At 53.7% G+C, this 12,104-nt stretch overlaps 1 protein-coding gene across 1 annotated transcript in view; it reads left to right on the top strand.

The window, feature by feature from the left end:
* Positions 1–12,104, top strand: part of COL26A1 (collagen type XXVI alpha 1 chain) — a 252,016-nt gene that overhangs the window by 41,542 nt on the left and 198,370 nt on the right. The window contains exon 3 of the mRNA XM_054394356.1: positions 7,721–7,824. Coding sequence (XP_054250331.1) covers positions 7,721–7,824 — 104 coding nt within the window. The remainder of the gene's footprint in view (positions 1–7,720; positions 7,825–12,104) is intronic.

The raw sequence follows: 12,104 nt of genomic DNA, 5'->3' as shown, positions 1-12,104 counted from the left end.
GGCACTCTGGGACATGGTGTAGTGATCATGGAGGTGCTGGGTGTCAGGCTGGGCTTGATGCTCTCAGAGGGCTTTTTCAGCCTCACTGACTCTGTGGTTCTCTGGCTACCAGACATCAGAGGAACTTCCAGGAGCTTTGTCCTGATCTGCTCCTGCAGAGGTGGCATTTGTTATGATGAGGATGGGCTGTCCCTGGTTGAAAGGCAGCGCAGCAGGGTTGGCTTGAGGTGGGGCTGCAGTGCCAGCAGAGCAGTGGGAAAAGGAAGCCTGCATCCCTTGGTGTCTGGATTCTTTGCCAGGGAAAAGGCAGGGTCAGTCCTCCTGTTATCCTGAAACCCACCTGGGAGGGATGTTGAAAGTTTCAAGCCTGGGAGCTGGCCATAAGTGGAGAGAAGCTGCTGCAGGTCTCCTGGGCTGCCAGCTGTCATGAGCACGTCTCACCAGCAGCCCAGCCCCAGGGCTGTGGGAAGGGGTCTCACACCTCCCCTCCCCTGTGGGCTTGGTGTGCTAACAGCTTTGCCTGGCAGTGCCAAAGGGCAGGGAGAGGCCCTTCCTGTGTGTGACAGGCTGGGCCCCTGGCAGAGATCCCCACTCTGACCTGCTTCTGGAGGCTCTGAGCCAGGAATGTGCCACTCTGCCTTGCTTGTGTCCTGCCTGGCTCTGGTGTTCAGTGAGAGCAAGGGGAGCACATCCTTGTGTGCTGAGGCTTCTTGGCTGCCATCCCTTAATGTGTCCTGACTTCTGCAGTGTGTCCAGCTTCATCCCCCTCACCAGTTAATCACTCATCTGGGGCTCCCTCCTCAACTTCCCACTTCCTGAGCACTCACTTGGAGAGACACAAGCAGGGGACTCTCTGTTTCCCAAATGCTGATGTGTGCTGATGAGCTCCTGTAGGCTGTCTGGTACCAAGCAGGCAGTATCTGTTTGATCTGATCTAGGAGGAGCAGTGGCTTCTAGCTGTGTTCTCTGGTGGTTCTCTCAGTGTTGCCCTCTCCCTGGGATCTTGCTGAGAGCCTTATCTAACATGTTGGGAAATCATAGAATCCTTGAACCACAGAACTGCTGAGCTTGGAAGAGACCTTTGAGATCACCGAGTCCAGCCCCTCACCAGGGCTCACAATCCACCACTGCTGCTGAGCCACTGCCCCAAACCACAGCCCTCAGCACCACATCCATGCAGCTCTTAAACCCCTCCGAGGATGAGGACTCCACCACCTCCCTAGGCAGCCTGGGCCAGTACCAGGGAGCCCTTTCTGGGAAGAAACTTTTCCTAATACCCAACCTGAACCTCCCCTGGCATCATTTTAGATGATTTCCCCTTGTCCTGTCACTTGCTGCATGTGAGAAGAGACCAACCCCCACGTGGCTCGAACTTCCTTTGAGACAGTCCTAGAGGTCAATTTGGTCTCCTCTTAGCCTCCTCTTCTGCAGACTAAACCCTCCAAAGATCCCTCAGCCCTTCCTCACAGGACTCTCAGGACACCACCTCTGGCAGTAGAGAGGCAGGTCCTGGGATTTTGCTTCTCAGCCTAGTGCATGCGGAGCACATCCTCTGGCTGCCTGGGAAGCAGAGGTGCAGGTTGTGGCTCATCCTAACGTCTTACTGTGGTTTTGCAGATTTCTGTGCCAGTGATTGTGGCTTGGGTGGCATCCAAGGGAAAGCTTCCCTATTCTGCTGCTGCTAATCCTTTTTTTCCTGCCTGTTGTGTTTTCCACACATCCTCACTCTCAGGGTTCTGATCTTTAACAGATTTCTTCTTTTCCTCTCCTTTGCCCACATCTTTTTTTCTCTTTTGATTGCCACACTTCAGGGGTCAGATGCTGGTGATGTTTTGCTAAAGGAGTTTGCTTTGCTGCTCTCCTGGAGCAGCACTCAGAAAGCTGTAGGATGTGATGAGGTATCACAGAATGCATCAGGCTGGAAGGGACCCTCAAAGGTCATCTTGTCCAACCCCCCTTCAGTCAGCAGGGACACCACCACCTGCTCAGGGCCACATCAAGATTGAGCTAGAATGTGTCCAGGGATGGGGCCTCCACCACCTCCCTGGGCAGCCTGTTCCAGGGTCTCACCATCCTCATTGTGAAGATCTTTGTCTTCATGTCTAAGCTGAAACTGCCCTGCTCCCATTTCAAACCATTGCTCCTCATTCTTATCCTATCACTACAAGCCTTTGGGAACAGTCCTCTCACAGCCTCCTTGTAGGTCCTTGTAGATATTGAAATGCAGCTCTAAGGTCTCTCCAGAGCCTTCTCTTCTCCAGGATTAAAAACCCCAACTATCTCAGGCTGTGGTTCACCAGCTCTCTGATCATCTTCATGGCCTCCTCTGGATCCTCTCCAGCAGGTCCATGTCCTTCCTGTGTGGAGAGCTCCAGAGCCGAACCCAGCCCTGCAGGTGAGGTCTCTCCAGGGCAGAGCAGAGCAGAGGGGCAGGATCCTCTCTCTCCAGCTCTGCCCACACTGCTTTGGATGCAGCCCAGGCTGCCCTTGGCCTTCTGTGCTGCCAGTGCCCATTGCTGGCTCCTGCCCAGCTTCTCCCCGCCCCCAGCACCCCCAAGTCCTTTTCTCTACAGCAGACCTTGGTGCCCTGTCACACCATTGAGGAAAAATGATGCTGTGAGGAACTTCAGAGCAAATGGGAGCTGGCAAGCTGGGAGCACTTCAGCTGCCTGCCTGCAGGATGCTGAGCAGAGCTGCAGACGTCAGGACACTTCCAGGAAATTCAGGGTGGGTGGTAGGCTGTGACAGCTGAGCCCCAGGTTTGTCATGCCCTGAGAAGTCCTCTCTCGTCAGAGGATTAAGCTCTAGCTGCTTCCCCGACACAGAACTGCTGCCAAGATTCCAGTCTGGCTCAAGCCACTCTCCACACTTCATAATGAAGTTTGAGAGAGCTTTAACATCTTGGTGTTGGCAGAAACATGGGTTTGAAATCACAGAGTGGTTGGAGGCTCGCTGGCTCTGGCCACTGGTAAGAAGGCTGCAGGCTTTCATCTGCAGGTCAGCTCCAGCTGTGGTGTTAGTGACAAAGTTGTGAACTTCTGACTGCGGGTTCAGGGCCTACGTGTGGAGAGATGTCTCGAGGCCAGTGCCAGGACTGGAGTCTGGAGACTTGGGTTCCGGTCCTGATCTCTGCCAGAGCTGTTCTGAGAGACCCTCAACAAGACATTGCAGTCTTTGTGCCTTGGGGGTCCCTGTGTAGGAGCACTGAAGCTCTGCCTTCCGCTCCCTGGGCCAAGTCCTCAGGCTCACTCCTGACTGCAGCCTCCTGGATACCCTCAGAGGCAGAAGCACAGAGGGCTAGGAGGAATGAGCTGGCTCTGTCCTGCCTGTGTGACACAAGTGCCTGCATGACAGCTGCCAGGATCAGCAGGACCTGGAGTGCTTTTTGGCAGCTCAGAGAATGGGGATGGAATGTCCTCAGGAGAGAGCATTGCCCTCCCAGCACTGCCTGCTGCCTTCCCAAGTGCAGGCAGCTGGGGAGGAAGGTTGGTGGCCACGGGAGAGGCTGGGTCCTGTGTTGGGCAGCTGGAATGAAGAATCAGTACCTGAAGGGCCTACAGGAGAGCTGGGGAGGGACTTTGGACAAGGGCTTGGAGTGACAGGATGAGGGACAATGGACTGAAGCATGAGGAGGGCAGATTGAGACTGGAGATGAGGAAGAAATTCTTGAGAGTGAGAGTGGGGAGACACTGGCACAGGTTGCCCAGGGAGGCTGTGGATGCCAGGGTGAATGAGCCATATGGGCTTGTGGGAGGTGTCCCTGCCTAGGGTAGGGGGTTGGGACTGGTTAATCTATAATGTCCCTTCCAACCCAACCCGTTCTGTGTTCCTATGAAATGAGTTTCCCAATGACAGCTTAAACCATGCCCTCCTCTCCAGGACATGTGGGCAGCCTCTCCTGCCAAGCCTTTGGGACTGCTCCTCAGAGTACTGACATCACCAGTGCTGTCCTGCTGTACACCTGTGCCTGCCACCCCTTGCAGGGGTTGTGGGTGCAGCTCCTGGCTCTGTGTGCCCTGGTTCCCAGCACAGGGTGGTGGTGCAGGAGGAGCAGGCTGTGGCCGCGCTCCGTCTCCCGGTGGCTCTGGGCACAGCGGGCTCAGCCTCATCCCTGAGGAGACTCAGGAGCTTGGGGCTGCTGTCTGCCTGGCCTGGAGAGAGAAAGCTGCAGCCTGTGAGGCTGTAATCCCGAAGCTTCAGGCTCTCCCTGTGCCTGTCAGATTTCTTTGGCTGTTAAATCAGGGTAGGAATTTCGAGGGGAGCTTGTGGAGTGCAACTTCTGTGCTTGCTTTGAGCATGGGGAGCAGCAGCAGCAGCAGCAGCAGTGAGCTGTCTGGCTGTGTGCTGGGGAAGCTCTGCTCTGCCAGCTCTGGAGGGCTGCTGGCTTCAAAGCAAAGCTGGCATTGTGCAACTGTCCACTTCATGCTGACTTCAGAGTCACTGGTGCCTTGCAGAGGTGACAGGACCATGAAGGTTGGAAAAGAACTCTAAGATCAAGTCCAACCTACTACCCAACCCCTCCTTGACCACTAGACCCTGTCCTGAAGTGCCACAGTTGTAACCCTTTAGTCTCCAAGGGGTGGTGGTGCTTTGTTTGGGACCTGGGGGTGCTGTGTGTGGCACACAGAGCTGCCAAATGTGAGAGCCTTGGCTTTGGTTCAGAGGGGGGAAACTGAGGCATGGGTCAGCAAGCTGCAAGAAAGGCTCCTCAGAGATCACTGATGTGAGCAGGAGAGCTGCAGAGGGATTTGTACAGAGGCATGGAGTGACAGGACAAGGGCAATGGCTTCAAGCTGGAAGAAGCTGGACTGAGATGAGACATGAGGAGGAAATTCTTCCCCATGAGGGTAGAACAGCTTGCCCAGAGAAGCTGTGAAGGCTCCAAGCCTGGAAGTGTTTACAGCCAGGTTGTCTGGGGCCGTGAGCAACCTGGGCCAGTGGGAGGTGTCCCTGTCCATGGCAGGGGGTTGGAATTAGATGACCTTTCAGGTCTCTTCCAACTAAAACCATTCTGTGGTTCTGTCTTTGCCATGTCAATGTGGCAGTTGAGCTGAGTCGGGGGGTGGGAGAAGAGAAGACACCCAGCAGGCTTCTGTGAGAGGGATGTTTTGGAACCTCTGTTAGCACTGAGTCAGGACAGGCTGATGCCAGCCAGTATTCACCAGCAGAGAAATCCACACCAGGGCTGGCTGAGGGAAAGGAGTCATTATCTCTGATTCTTGCAGAGTATTGCTAGTGAGGAGACTTCCACAAGGCACAGGGGAGTTGGTACCCAGTCACTAGTGGTGTGCTCCAGTTGGTACCCAGTCACTAGTGGTGTGCTCCAGTTGGTGCCCAGTCACTAGTGGTGTGCTTGAGTTGGTGCCCAGTCACTAGTGGTGTCCCCCAGTTGGTGCCCAGTCACTAGTGGTGTGCTCCAGTTGGTGCCCAGTCACTAGTGGTGTCCCCCAGTTGGTGCCCAGTCACTAGTGCTGCCCCCAGGGATCAGTGCTGGGCCCTATCCTGTTCAATATCTTTATTGATGATGTGGACAAGGGGATTGAGTCCATCATCAGTAAGTTTGCAATCTGGGAGCAGGAGTTGATCTGTAGGGTAGGAGGCTCTGCAGAGGCATCTTGCCAGGCTGGACAGATGGGCAGAGTCTTAGGGCATGAGACTGAACAAGTCCAAGTGCCAGGTTATGTGCTTTGGCCACAAGAACCCCAAGCAGAGCTACAGGCTGGGGACAGAGTGGCTGAGAGCAGCCAGGCAGAGAGGGACCTGGGTGTGCTGGTGGACAGCAGCTGAACAGGAGCCAGCAGTGTGCCCAGGTGGCCAAGAAGGCCAATGGCATCCTGGCCTGCATCAGGAACAGTGTGGCCAGCAGGAGCAGGGAAGTCATCCTGTCCTGTGCTCAGCACTGGTTAGAGCACACCTTGAGTGCTGTGTCCAGTTCTGGGCTCCTCAGTTCAAGAAGGACATTGAGATGCTGGAAGGTGTCTAGAGAAGGGCAGCGAGGCTGGGGAGAGGCCTCGAACACAGACCCTATGAGGAGAGGCTGAGGGAGCTGGGGGTGGTCAGCCTGGAGAAGAGGAGGCTCAGGGCAGACCTCATTGCTCTCTACAACTACCTGAGGGGAGGCTGTAGCCAGGTGGGGTTGGTCTCTTCTCCCAGGCAGCCAGCAGCAGGAGGGGACACAGTCTCAAGCTGTGCCAGGGCAGGTTTGGGCTGGGTGTTAGGGGGAACTTCTTCCCAGACAGAGAGATTTGCCATTGGGATGTGCTGCCCAGGGAGGTGGTGGAGTCATCGTCCCTGGAAGGGTTTAAATAGAGACTGGATGAGGCACTTGGTGCCATGGGTTAGTTGGTTGGGTGGTGCTGGGTGAGAGGTTGGTGTGGTAGTTTTAGGCTGTGCCTAGAAAATTTTCCACAGATCTTGAGCAAAACCTGGTAGAATGTAAATAAATTCCCACTGGATGCAAAAGGGAAAATACTGCTAAGGTCCAAATCATCCCAGTGGTCTGATAACCAACATGAGCTTTGTTGTGTAAACTCTCTCTCTCTTCTTGGTTTCTGCTCTGGCAGATACTAACTGATGCTTCTTGCTGGCCTTGGCTGTGTTCCTTCTGGTGGCTAAGTACTAAGAGCTACTCTTTGCTCTTCTTTCTCTTGTCCCATGTACAGGGGGAAAGAGGAGGAAGCTTCCCCCCTGGTTTTGTCCAGGGGGTTCTTGTGCTGTTTGTAAATACTTATAAATAGTGTCTATTTTGGACATATTCATTGCATTCCGTATTTCCAGATTTTTCTGTGCCTGTAAATAACCTTCATTTGCTTTCCACTGAGCTGGTCTGGCAATTTTATTCTGGGGGTAATTTCAACCCCCCACAGGAGGGCTTGATGATCTCTGAGGCCTTTTCCAACCTTGCTAATTCTGTCATACTGGAGGCAGAGGTGTGGGGAAGGGCCTGCAGAGCAGAGGGCTTCAGGAGAGCAATAAGGGTTATTGAATCAGATCCATGCTGTGGGAGAGCCTTGCCATGTCTCCTTTTGCTGGAGCTGGGTGCTGGAGCTGCCCCATGCAGAGCTACAGGCTGGGGACAGGCCTGCATCAGGAACAGTGTGACCAGCAGGAGCAGGGAAGTCATCCTGCCCTGTGCTCAGCACTGGTTAGAGCACACCTTGAGTGCTGTGTCCAGTTCTGGGCTCCTCAGTTCAAGAAGGACATTGAGATGCTGGAAGGTGTCTAGAGAAGGACAACGAAGCTGGGGAGGGGTCTGGGGCACAGCCCTGTGAGGAGAGGCTGAGGGAGCTGGGGGTGTTTAGCCTGGAGTCAGGGCAGACCTCATTGCTGTCTGCAACTACCTGGAGGGAGGTTGTAGCCAGGTGGGGGTTGGGCTCTTCCCCCAGGCAAGCAGTGACAGAACAAGAGGACACAGTCTCAAGCTGTGCCAGGGGAGGTTTAGGCTCAAGGTGAGGAGAAAGTTCCTCACAGAGTCATTGGCCATGGGATGTGCTGCCCAAGGAGTCCCCATCCCTGAAGGTGTTCCAAACAAGCTTGGCTGTGGCACTTGGAGCCAGGGTTTAGCTGTCAGGAGGGCTTAGGTGGTAGGTGGACTTGATGATCTCCGAGGTCTTTTCCAAGCTGGTCATTCTGTGAGTCTCTGGGCCTGTGTGCAGCAGGAGGCTGTTCTGGGAGTGAGCAGGGGGCAGGGTGCATTCTGCTGACTCCTGGCTTGTGTTAGTTACAGGACTCTCATCAGGCCCACCTACAAAATGTCCTACCGCACGGTCACGGTGCTGGAGTGGAGATGCTGTCCTGGCTTCACAGGGAGCAACTGCGAGGAGGGTAAGTGAGCTGCCAGGCACCTGCCCCTGCAGGGCGGCACAGGGGCTGTGGGTGCCTTCAGCTGGGGTTTGTTCCTTCATTCGCCCTGCACCTCTCAAGCACAGGACCAAATCCCCTCCTCTGCCCTGCCCATCACTGCCTGAGTGTGCACACAGAGGCTCTGAGGATGGCCTTGGAAAGCACCACTCTGAGTGCCTGCACAGAAGCCTGCAGGGGCAGGGGCAAGAAATGAAGGAAGGGGTACTCAGTGCTGACCTGCCTATGCTCATGTTTGCTGTCCCAATGCTCAGGCCCTCAGGAAATGTGCTTCCTCCATGTCCCTCTGCTGCTTCTCCACAGCCTTCTGTCATCGCTCTCTGTTGCTGTGGCTAAGGCTGGGTGATGGTGCAAGGTTTCTTCCTGTGATGTCTGGGCACAAATAATGTCTGTGTTCCCAGAGGGTGCTGAGTTAATTGGGCACCAGTGCCCCTCCCTGCCTTCCCCTGGCTGGTGCACCATTGGAGTTGCACAGTGCTGAAACCCCAGCTGTGGGTTTGGGGTTTGGCCTTTCACATGGAGGAAGGCTGAGGGAGGGCTCCTCCAGAGCTGGAGCTTTATCATCCTGATGGACAAAAAGGACAGGGTTTGCGTCGTCTTTCCTGATGGTTTCTGCTTTAACTGTTGCTTCTGGGGCTCTGAAACAAGTCATGCTTCTCCACAGAGGTTCAGGTGTAGGCACTAAGACATCTGCTGAGTCTGTGTCCTGAGTGTCCATGGCTTAGGAACAGGAGAGAAACTGAGCCTTGGGTTTTCTGCTTGCTTGCATCAGGTGAGCAGCCTGCATCTGTTGGCTGCTGAAGGCTCACTGGGGGTGTCCAGCATCTCTAAGACATCTCTAGCTGTTTGTGGGTGCATCTCATTTCCTTGGTACTGTAATATCTTGGTGCTAATCACAAAGTTTAGGCCAATTCCTATCTAGGAAGTTGTCTGCTTACAGCCACAATGAAGGGTGGTTGCAGGGAGCAGTGGCTTCAGGCTGCTGAGGGAGCAATAACTTCCCAGAAGCTCAAGGAAAGGCTTAAAGTAGCAAAGCTCCCTGAAATTGCAGCCTGCAGGAGGGAGCTTTGCATTTTGACATGCTGCTCAGAGAAGCAAGCCTGGGAAAGAGGAGCTGCTATGTGCAGCTTGCCTTTATCCCTGTCACTGCAGGGGAGAGGGATGCTGCTTCCAAAGTAGCTGCAGCTCAGCCTGGCTGAGGATCTGAGTGGGGGGTGGAGGAGCCTGCATGTGCAGCACGTCTGTGTGTGCAGCACGTCTGTGTGTGCAGCACATCTGTGCCTGGAGGCTTGGGCAAGCATGAAGAATTCCAGCTTAGTGGTGCTGCTGGTGTGAAGGAGAGAGCCCAGCTCCCTCCTGCAGTGCCAGACCTGCCTCAGCAGAGTGGAGTGGGAAGAAAACAGCCAACACAAACTTGTTTGGGAGAGTCAGCAGTGATCCCACAGGAGCAGGGCTGTGCAACTGACAATTTTATGCAGTCAGTTTTCAAGGTGGAACTGTCCTTCTGGGATTGGATATGGGCTGCAGGGTGTGAGCAGAAAGCCAGTAGCCAACCCCTGCTTTCATGTGTGAGATCCATTGTACCTTTTTTGCCTTCCCTCTCTAAAACATCTGGCACTGCCTCCAGTCCTGGGCTCTTGAAAGGAGGAGAGAAATCAAGCAAAAAGACCCTGTTTGAGCACAGCAGCTTTGTGCCCCTGACTTACTAGCAGCAGTGGTGTGCACAGCTCTTCAGGCTGCCCAAAGACATCACTTTTCAAACTGAAGAATTTGCTCCCTCCTTTTGTTAATGCTTAGCCTTAGTGTCTCTTGGAGTTGTAAGCAGAAGAGGCCAAGAAGAGTTTGTTAGGGATTTCTGGCAACCTGATACTTTGTACTCTCTCCTTGCTGCAATCTCTCCTGCTGCAAGTTCAGCTCCTCTGAGGGCAGGGTGCTTACATCTGTGAGGGTCCTTCCTGGAAACAGCAAACAAAAGAAAACAGCAAACAACTGAAGGCAAACACAGAGAGTGCAGTTGTGAAGCTGCAGTGAATTAGCAGGGCAGGACCTCCAAACCCTCTCCTCTTGTTGGGGTTTTAGGGTTAGTTAGATTTCTCCTCAGTATTGCATGTCACTGGTATGTGCAGCTGGTGCTCTGGCAGCTGTGAGGTAGGTGGGAGTGAGGGCAGCTAGGGCCTGCACTGTTTGGCTGTGTGGCAAACCCCTGGGTCCTCTGACAGTCGCTACGCATGTCAGCAGAATGGTTCCTGGAGTGACCCTGAGCTTCCACTTCCAGATGCCTCCTCTCTCCAGAGACATCTTTCCCAGTGGGCCCTGGTTGCATTCTCAGCAGTAGCACAGACCAAGCCAGGAGACAGTGGACTGGTCCAGCAGGCAGTGGTTTTGGGAGCTGTGTGTGCGTGGCCATGGCTGCAGGGTCCCCAGCTCACATTGATGCTGCTTTCTGTACACAACAATGGGTTGGGTTGGAAGGGACCTTAAAGATCATTCAGTTCCAACCCCACTGCCATGGCAGGGACATGTCCCACTAGAGCAGGTTGCTCAAAGCCTCATCCAGCTTCCAGGGATGCATCTTGAGGCCTGAGAGATCCTATCAATGGATTCCTTCTTTAATCCCAAGCGAGCAGAGTTGATGCTTGCTCCTTTTTGGTGCTGTTCTGGAGCAGTGGTTTTGGGAGCCACAGCAAACTCGTTGGATGAAGGATTATTTTTGCTAGCTGTCCTTTTATGAAGCCTTCCTTGCCCATTGAAACTTCTTTCTTTTAGCATTTTAAGAGGGAAGGTAGGCTGGAGGGAGGGCAAACCAAGGAAACCAAGTCAAAGAACTTTCAGTCCCTCAAAGGCTGCAGTGCAGCTATTTCCAACACTTCTCTCCCATGTTTGTTGTCTCCCAAATGGCAGGGCAGAAGAAACAGTCCAGTGGTGATGCCTAGCCCCAGAGCCTGGCAGACTCCTGATGAGAAGGGCAGCAGAGCTGGGGAAGGGTCTGGAGAACAGGGCTGGTGAGGAGCAGCTGAGGAAAGCAGAGTTGTTTAGTCTGGAGAAAAGGAGGCTGAGGAGAGACCTTATTGCTCTCTACAGCTCCCTGACAGGTGGTTGTCTTCACATGATCTTCTGCCTGGTATTACATGAGAGAAGGAGAGGGAATGGCCTGAAATTGTGCCGGGGGAGGGTTAGGTTGGAGATTAGGAAAATTTCTTTGCTGCAAGAGTGGTCAGGGATTGGAACAGGCTGCCCAGGGAGGTGGTGGAGTCCCCATCCCTGGAGGTGTGCAGGAAAGGTATGTCCATGGCACTTGGGGTTATAGTTTAGTGGCCATGGTGGTGCTGGGTTGATGGTTGGACTGGATGATCTCAGAGTTCTCTTCCAACCCATTCCATGACCCAGTGTCTGGCTTGCTCTCCAATGAGCAACTCTCCTCCCAGAGCAGCGTCCTGCCCCCTGCTGGAGCAAGCTGCTGACTGCAGTCTGGCTGTTGTAGGATGTCTGACCTTAGCTAATGAGGTTAGCTTGAGGCAGTGACCACTTGGCTGTCACTGGCTGGCAGGCACCCAAGCTAGTGCTGGAGGTTGCACATTGTTTAGATTTCATTTCTGTTGGGAGTTGCACTCTTGTGTTGTAGCTGACAGCAGCATGGTCTGGAGGAAGCCCTGGGAGGATGAGGATTTTGCTGTTCATTTACTGAGGTGGGGGTGGCTGCTTCCAATCTCCTTCCTTTTTCAAGCTGACACTGCCTGGGGCTCTGCCTGCTTCCCTTCCTTGCTCTCCCCTCACAACAAGGTGTGTCAGGGTTCCTGTGGTCCTTTGTGGAATGGTGACCAGCTAGGTGAGTAGGTGGTTAAGGGTCACCAGTTGTACCAGGGCTTCCCAAAGAGGTTCTTGCAGCTTTCTGGGATGCAGAAAGAGCCTTGATACAAACAAGTCTGGTGAATTTAACTGTCACTAGATGCTAACTTTTTATTTTCCAGTTTCAGGGGGTTTTGTTTTGTTTTGTTTAAACTGGAGCCCAAGCCTAGGACAGGAAATGAATCCACTGAGCCACCCAGTCTGCTGACTGCTGATATAAAGAACATATGGAGGAGGGCAGTGCAGAGGTGAAGTGGTTTAGCTATTGCAATCATGCATCAAGCTGATTGATTTGAATCCAAGATGATGCTGACATTTCAGCTTAGCCTTTTTTTTTTTCTATATGGCTGAAAGTTCAAAGTAATCTCTTGGGAGAAAGGAAAGTGTCCCTGTACTGG

This window comes from Indicator indicator, chromosome 30, assembly GCF_027791375.1.
Source record: "Indicator indicator isolate 239-I01 chromosome 30, UM_Iind_1.1, whole genome shotgun sequence".
In the NCBI taxonomy this organism is placed as follows: domain Eukaryota; kingdom Metazoa; phylum Chordata; class Aves; order Piciformes; family Indicatoridae; genus Indicator; species Indicator indicator.
The sequence above is the reverse complement of the archived record's forward strand: the minus strand, read 5'-3'. Positions and strand labels throughout refer to the sequence as shown.